Source organism: Centroberyx affinis, unplaced genomic scaffold, assembly GCF_046629955.1.
Source record: "Centroberyx affinis isolate AG114_WGS23_722 - 3 ecotype Tasmania unplaced genomic scaffold, CSIRO-AGI_Caff_v1 ptg005345l_1, whole genome shotgun sequence".
Classification (NCBI taxonomy): domain Eukaryota; kingdom Metazoa; phylum Chordata; class Actinopteri; order Beryciformes; family Berycidae; genus Centroberyx; species Centroberyx affinis.
Genome location: NW_027282668.1, coordinates 109,037 through 117,528, shown reverse-complemented (window position 1 = coordinate 117,528; position 8,492 = coordinate 109,037). Strand labels below are relative to the sequence as shown.

Sequence of the window (8,492 nt, the reverse complement as noted above, 5' to 3'; positions counted from 1 at the left end):
AGCCTTCTGTTGTGCTGTTATGTTTAACTGTCCTTAAATAGATAGATAAAAACAGTATGTTTTGTAATAACTGGTTTCCATACGTTTCCATGAAGCATTATTCAGGGTTGTCACTGGTCATGGAATTCCTTGAATATGTAATTTTGAGAGGAAACATCAGGAAATTTGATAAATTCTCTGGGGAAGTCAGAGAATATCAGAACGGTGGAAAACCTGATTATTAATCTTGGTTATGGCTATCCCATAGACACAATAGAGATGTTCATTTGTACTGATTTGTACATACATACTGTATATCAGCCTTATAATAAAGCCTCCATCCTATTGGTGGGATGGCCTTCAGAGTGACGCGTTCCTCTCTGTGATTGGCCGAATCGCCGGGTCAAAGTTTAGCTGACTGCTAACGCTGACGTCGACTTCTGCAGCAAAATGGCGGCGTTGACAGCAGTCATGCAGACGAGCCGGTCCAATTCTGTATTATCGTCCAAAAAATGGACGAGATTCGGCCTTTTGGGCAACAATGTTCTTTTATTCCTGTCGTTAGCCTGCATGTTGCACTGTGCGTCGGCCGACGGAAAGACTCTGGTGCTGCTGGACAACCTCAACATCCGAGACACCCATTCAATCTTCTTCCGCAGTCTGGCAGGTCAGTGCAAAATGTGTTCTTTTTCACGCTGAAATAGTCAGATACTATCTTTGCATGTGCTTGATGTTGTAAACAAACACTGTTAACAGAGAGCCTTTTGGGCTCGAGCTCGGAAACTTGAGCTTCACGCAGCACAACAAGTCTGCTAGCTTAGCGTCGATGCGTTCGTCTGTTTTGTATGGAGAGAACCGAAGGCCAAACTCCTTTCAAAACTGTCATTTTAATATAACTTAACGTACCGGCAAAGATAGATACTTGGTAGTACACGACTGAGGAGTTTTTGAATCGTTACAATCCACTCTTCAATTCGGCGTACCTCAAATACACCAACCAATATATATGTTAATGATAATTTTAACTTTTCTAATTGGTCTTCTTTCACTGGAATGCACAGTGAAGGGCAGTACCGAGCAGAGTGAATCGCGTCTAAATATTACATTTTAGTTAAATGAGGTGCTGCGTGGTGGATTATCTATCTGCCGAATTTACAAGAACACCCTAACGATTCATAAAAGCTCACAAGTTATGTGTTACCAAGTATGTTAGTTGCAAATAATCAAGGTCACATTAAACTGCTTTATTTTTGTATGGAGTTCGGCGCAACTCCTCTCGACACAAGTCAGCACAGTGCTTAATGGGCGTCATCAGTTAGCTAGCTTGGTAGCTTTCCTGAATTGGAGCTTGCTAATGCATCTTGAGCTACCTTACTTCTCTGACTTGTAAGAAGGGGTATAGTGGAGGGTAAACCCACCTAAACTCAATTTGCCCTCTTTCTTATTTGGGGAACAGAGTTTAACCACCGTTTTATAGGCTGACAGAAATATTAATTAGGTAAATTCATAGAATACATCATAGTAAATAGTGTCAAATTGATGTGAGATACATGAAGATGTGATCTATTAAGGGGAAAAAAGGGAATACATTATAAATAAATTGAAAATATAATTTGTTTTTGTTGATACTGGTGGTTGTTTACCAGATGATGGTCGCTGACTGGTGGTCATAGGTTACCCAGTTTTTTTATTTACCACTACATAACTGCCTGCAAAGTTTCAAAATATTATGGAACCGGAGTTAGTGATTTTTGCAAGTTAGTCCAAAGGTGCATGACCAGTGTGAGAGATGCATGATGCTTCCCGAATCTGTAGCATGATCTTGCATTACATATATAAATTGTTGTGAGCTGACTTCCACTTGCCTAAGTTTTCCAGTGAAGCTGATACTGTGTCTCTCCTCTGCAGATCGTGGCTTTGACCTCACCTTCAAGACAGCAGACGACCCTTCCCTATCTCTGATCAAATATGGCCAGTTCCTGTACGACCATCTGATCCTCTTCTCACCGTCAGTCGAAGGTACATTTCACACTTTGAACTCAAAATCGAGTTTCTAGCTTTACTGCTTTTGCTTTCTTTGTTGATGCAATCAATAAGCCTGCCTTCTTTCCTCTCGTTTGCAGACTTTGGGGGAAATATCAACGTGGAGACTATCACTTCCTTCATTGACGGTGGAGGCAACGTCCTGGTTGCTGCCAATTCTGATATTGGTCAGTTTCAAGCAGTGCAAAGACATATTTTAGACCTACAGTCATTTTGAAAGCGACTGACCCTTGTCCTGTTTTGTAGGCGACCCTCTCAGGGAGCTGGGCAGTGAGTGTGGCATTGAGTTCGATGAGGAGAAGACCGCAGTCATTGACCATCACAACTACGATGTGTCTGATCCCGGAGAGGTAAGCAGAACCCGTGATGAGGTGTCATTTGAAGTCTTGAAACACAAGAGTCCTGTAAACGCTGCCAGTACCAAACAACTGACTGAACCTTCTTGTCTCCAGCACACCATGATCGTCGCTGATCCCGAAAACCTGCTGAAAGCACCGACTATTGTTGGAAAACCCACCAACAAGCCCATTCTGTTCAAGGGTGTTGGGTAAGCATAGCTGTACATACTTTAAATGGGCAATGAGTAAGATTTTTACTGTCGTACAGGACTAACCCTAACCCCCCCCAAATCATCAAATTATTATTAATAATCCCAATTATTTAGCTATAGATTGTGATTGCGATTATTTGTCTTGGTTTGAGAACACAAAAGCAGTAGGGAAATCTTGTCTTCACTCTTACTGTCTCACTCTTAGTTTGTCTTTATGTACAAAATTAATATAAATAGTTACTACTTTATTACTCTGGGGCACAGTTACAACCCAAAGGCAAACTTTGCACAGAATACTGTACTACAGACAATTAGTTAGTTAGTTTATTTTACTGTTATTTTTTTCCGGTCAATTATACACAGTAACAACAAATACAGTTATGAAAGTGGTTTAAATAATACTAAATCATTATAGCAAAAATAAAACAAAATAAAACAAAATCAAACATTATATTGTCTGACCGGAAAAAAAAACTGTGTAGGCTGAAGCCTAAGCTTATTGTGCCTACCCTCAATACTTAACAAAGTATTATCCGTGCTCTATCCAAAATAGCTGTGAAACAAAACAAACACAAACAGAAATAATATAAATAAATACATTTAATAAAGAAACACAACATCATAAAACAGAAACAGATAAACAAAACAAAGACAGTTCATAATTGTCATTCATTTTTCAGTGTTGGTCACAGCTTTTGTATCTTTCAAATGTAATGTTTTTGAACATTTTCTTAAACTTACACATATTACTACATTCTTTTAGTTTAATTTCTTTAGTTTAATTATTACAACTATTCCATAATTTGACCCCTTAACTGTCACACATCTATTTTTCACATTTGTCCTTACAATGATCCACTTTTAGGGTCTAAAGCAACGTTTTCAGTATTTTCCTCTCCAATGTTGGGCTGATCTGTTCTTTTCCACTTGGCTCATCATTCTGTTTTTTCCAGAGATGCTCTATGTAAGGTTTCTCTGCTGCTTCTCCATCTGAACTTTTGTTGAAAATATAACAAACACTTCAGTATTTCCAAATTCACAAGTTTTAATCATGGAAAAATAAATTATGATTGTGCACCCCTACAGTTCAGAGACTTGTAGAAGGAGATAAGTTCTGCTATCGCTGATAGAGGCCGATGGAGTCATACATTACTTAAATGCTCCTTTAAATCCATTAATATTCTAGCACTGCTGATCAGATTTCCCATTCTACACCACACTGAGCTTCACTTACATGCCCCCCCTTCTCTTCCAGCATGGTGGCAGACCCAGACAACCCTCTCGTCCTGGACATCCTCACTGGCTCCTCCACCTCCTACTCCTTCTTCCCTGACAGACCCATCTCTCAGGTAATACACAGCACTGCCCTATAACTCCCTCACACTATGAACGTGTGTAGAAAGAAATAAACTGTCTGTTGTCCTGTTTTTTTTTTAAGTGGAAGCCATCTATCAGTCGAATGTGCTTTTGTTTCTTGACTAACCTCTGTCTCACCTCTCCAGTATCCCCATGCCGTGGGCAAGAACACCCTGCTGATCGCCGGCCTCCAGGCCAGAAACAACGCCCGGGTGGTTTTCAGCGGCTCGCTGCACTTCTTCAGCGACGCCTTCTTCAACTCCCCCGTGCAGAAGGCCACCCCCGGCTCCCAGAGGTAGGCCCTCTCTTGTATTCCTCCTCTTTCCACCACCCAAACTCAGTAATGTGCTCTGATTCCCTTGTTGCTTTCAGATGCCTTTGCCATTTCCGAGGTATAAAGGTACAGATAAGAAAAAGTGAGGTCAAAGCTACAGTTCCTGTAACTTTAACTAAGTATGATGGACCTGTCTGAGCTCTTCTTCTCTGGTGTTCATGCCAGTTAAGGACACATGAAGAAATAGCATGTGTGAGCATCAGTCCACACTTCATTTTGTTACGCCAGGTAAAGCCACTGAAACATATGGAAGCCCATTTCCGCCAGTGTGATGAAAAAAAAAGATCCTGTAAGTCATTATGAGAAACTTTCTCAAAATAATGAGTTAGTATCTCAAAATAATGAGAAACTTTCTCAAAATAATGACTTAGTTTCTCATTATTTTGAGATACTAAGTTATTATTTTGAGAAAGTTTCTCATTATTTTGAGATACTAAGTCATTATTTTGAGAAACTTTCTCATTATTTTGAGAAAGTTTCTCATTATAATGACTTACAGGACCATTTTTTTCATCACACTGGCGGAAATGGGCTTCCATAGAAACAGCATTTAGACCATTGGAAAATAAAACTCTCTCAATAAAACATTGAAACCCACGATAATTATAAAAAATGTCATTAGAATGTTTCACTGGAATTCAGGTTCAGGTCTTCCCATAGACAACCAGTGTAGCATTGATCAATTCTACAATAAATATGTAATCAATCAAACTGCATCATATCTGCCTGGACCATATCTGATTTTGAATAAAAATCCAATATCTGCCGTCCTCGTTGTGGTCCTCGGTAGGCACGAGCAGACAGGGAACCTGGAGCTGGCCGAGGCTCTGTCCCGCTGGGTGTTCAAGGAGGCCGGAGTCCTCCGGGTGGGAGCCGTTACCCACCATCCCGAGGGAGAGAGCACCCCCCCCGCAGCGTACACCATCACCGACCTCGTGGTGAGTTCAAAACGCCAACGGCCTCGGTGAACAGATGTTTGGTTTCAACCGGAGGGAGGAGCAGTTTAGTTTCACTTTTTTCGTTTTTTTTTTTCAATGAATGTGAAACCGTCCCATACAGGAGTACAGCATCGTCATTGAGATGCTGACCGAGGGCCGCTGGGTCCCCTTCGACGGAGATGATATCCAGCTGGAGTTCGTGAGGATCGACCCCTTCGTCAGGACCTACCTCAAGAAAAACGGTATGAAGCTGTGGTTATTATGACACCGGCCGAAAAATGATGTGTAACATCTTGATGATCTTGGGGGACTTGGAACCGCCCTTTTTTGAAGTTATATACTGTAGATCTACTATAAATGCTGTGGCGTCTTTCTACTAGGAGGCAAATACAGCGTCAAGTTCAAGCTGCCCGACGTGTACGGAGTCTTCCAGTTCAAGGTGGACTACAACAGACTGGGATTCACACACCTCTACTCCTCCACTCAGGTCAGTTGATCAGAAGTGAAATACAAAGCTGTCTCCTAAACTCTAGTAGAAGTCAGGGTGCAAATTTGGTAAGGAGTCATTGTCTTTGCCGTCTTTACAGGTGGACAAATACTTTCTTGCAACTTTCTTGACCCTGAATAAATGTCCTCTTTTGCCTACTCTTAAAAATCATAAAAGTAATCAAACCAAAATACACAGAAAATCCCATTTGAGCTTATGTAGGCTGTTCTTCTACAAAGGGATTTGTCAAGCAATGTGAGAATGATGAGCTTTTTCAATTTAAATTTGGATTACAGATTGGCCCTTGAAGGAATACAGTTTTGGATAAGTTGTCCCGTTGGTCAATTTAACTGTTGAGTGATGAGAACATTGACACTGTTGTTTGCTACCTGGCACCATTGTTTACATTGTGTATGAATGGCCAAGTTGATGTTAATATACCAGGCAGGAGGACATATGAGTTTAATTTACGCAACATTGTTGTGTTGCATTAGGCAGTACTTCCTCTCATTATAATTCAGTGATCAGCTTTCATAGTTTTCCTGAAAGATCAACAAAGTAGAGCTTGGTGGCTGGCAAAGATAAGAAGAGACAATATCATCTAGGTCATATAGGTCATATCATCATATCATAGGTCAATATCATCAAGAACACTTGGGTGTGTAGCTGACATTTAAAAAAAGATTTCAATTCAGCAATATGGAGCAAAAGAACAATTAAATGAGGCTGTGTCCTCTGCCTCTTCCACTGAAGTTCATTCACGGCTGTGGGGTTTGGAGCAACCGTTCCTCCACCAGTGATAGAACTGACGGTTGAGTCAGAGCACCAGAACAACTCTGAGATGGTGCTAAATACTAACAGCGACAGTTACATTTGACCATGATTACGGCCTCCCAAGCTCTATTGTTATGGATCGGGAAGTATATGACAACACGAACCGAGGAAGCGAACAGCTGAGAGAGCTGAGAGCGGAAGCAGGTCGCTCTTATGCTGATGCTCTCCAGTTGACTTGTCTTTGTTTGACACTGACAAATAAGGTTAGAACTAACTTTGACATTGTAGAAGAAGTGGAAGTAACGTTACAAGCTGAAGTACATGGTGCCCAGGCAACATAATATTCACTGCCTCTAAAGTAACTATAGGGTCACAAAATGCTAACAGCACAGAAATTCCCATTAGTCTTGGTTATCCAGTGAGCATTTTGTGACCCTTGATCAAATCACTTTTTTATAGTTGTGCAGTCGAAAGATACGTCAATATAAATATATTCATTTGAAAGGTTTACTTTGCCTAACCCCGGGAGAAATTCCTGTTGTTTATCATGCATTTAACAACCACGCTCTGACATACAGGAGGCTGACTTGCACAATTTTGTCTCCCTTGCCGTAGGTGTCGGTGCGTCCACTGCAGCACACTCAGTATGAGCGCTTCATCCCCTCAGCCTTCCCATACTACGCCAGCGTCTTCTCCATGATGGCCGGACTCTTTGTCTTCAGCATCGTCTTCCTGCACATGAAAGAGAAGGAGAAGTCGGACTAAGGCAGAGAAGCGAGGCGGGTCGGAAAAAAGAGATTATAAATTTGGCCTTTTTGGTGTGAAGAGTGGAAATCGAAGGCCTCGGCGGCGTGAATCTTCTGGCAGAGACTTGGACTGCAATCCTCCGTGAAAATATTGTTTCTGTTGGGTTATTGGGGTGTTCAGCTAATAAGGGGTTTGGAGGCCAGAAGGGGTGCTCAACCATTACATGCCATGGTTGGGAGTTTTTTTTTTGTACTTTTAAAAGAAATGCCATTCTTGTGAATAAAATCACTCAAAGGCCTGTACACATTCTGAGTTCAGTCAGGATTTGTATAAAGTTTCTGTACAGAGCACTTGTCTTGGAACATGTCATAAATCAAAATTAAATTTGATTCCCTATTTTGAGGATCAGGAAAGCTTGATGCGGTAACTACATGCACTGAATATTCTTCTGTCTGATCAAATTTGTTTCTGTCGATGAGACTGTAATGTGTTTGCAGCAAAAGTTGGATTCATCCCAAACTGCAATAAAATACTGACATTCCACTCTACAAGGTTCCCTGCTCACGATATTTGCAAAATTATTTAAATAGCAGCTTTTATGTGACAGTTCCTAAAACTTGAATGGAACTCTGTATCCTGGACCCAAAAGAGCATGCTTTATTTAACAATGCTGCATGTATAATACTTGTTGTGACTGACAGATGTGGTGTCGGTTAGCTGACCAGCCGGTTAGTAGTGACGTAACCTGAAAAAGTGCCGGTGTTCGTATGGCCAGTCACGCCCTCGTTCAAAAAATCTGGCAGTTTTAAACCGCCTTGCCGATCGACAAACCTACACAACCTATAGAACATGATTTAAAATGTTTTACGAGTCTTAAGAATCTACTGGTCAATTCGGCGTACACCTGATCCACCGTGCAGCGTCCTCTCAATAAAATATTAACTTCTAGAATTGGTCCACACCGCTCGCTAAGGTGTATTTTGGTGGAAGAAGATCGTGAGGATATCAGGTGAACCACTTAAGAAAGTCGACATTTTACTGAATTGAGTGCTGCTTGGAGTATCGCATGCATGCCGAATCGAAGAGTGCACTCTATCGATTCGAAAATTGTATTAGGTCATGTTTACGATATATACAAGTTTTCCGATAAGCAAGACATCTTTAAATAGCTGGATTTCTGAATGGTGTTTGCTTGACGTTCTTTCCATACAAGAGAGCCGACGGTATCTGGGCTAGCAGTGACGTAACCCGCTGGCTGTGGGAGTTCAGGGCAGGCTAGCAAAA

At 41.2% G+C, this 8,492-nt stretch overlaps 1 protein-coding gene across 1 annotated transcript; it reads left to right on the top strand.

Annotated features, from left to right (window-relative positions):
- The first annotated feature begins 429 nt into the window (after positions 1-429).
- Positions 430-7,750, top strand: ddost (dolichyl-diphosphooligosaccharide--protein glycosyltransferase subunit (non-catalytic)). The gene is made up of 11 exons (XM_071546591.1): positions 430-646; positions 1,888-1,998; positions 2,103-2,189; positions 2,269-2,372; positions 2,475-2,569; positions 3,828-3,921; positions 4,075-4,223; positions 5,053-5,200; positions 5,322-5,442; positions 5,581-5,687; positions 7,077-7,750. Exons 1-11 carry the CDS (start codon positions 430-432, stop codon positions 7,224-7,226), a joined length of 1,383 nt encoding a protein of 460 aa, XP_071402692.1. The 3' UTR covers positions 7,227-7,750.
- The last annotated feature ends 742 nt before the right edge of the window (positions 7,751-8,492 follow it).

Coding starts and splice junctions, on each gene's coding strand:
- ddost (XM_071546591.1), top strand. CDS start 430: ATGGCGGCGTTGACAGCAGTCATGCAGACGAGCCGGTCCAATTCTGTA. Junction 647..1,887: donor CTTCTTCCGCAGTCTGGCAG/GTCAGTGCAAAA, acceptor TCTCCTCTGCAG/ATCGTGGCTTTGACCTCACC. Junction 5,688..7,076: donor ACCTCTACTCCTCCACTCAG/GTCAGTTGATCA, acceptor CCCTTGCCGTAG/GTGTCGGTGCGTCCACTGCA.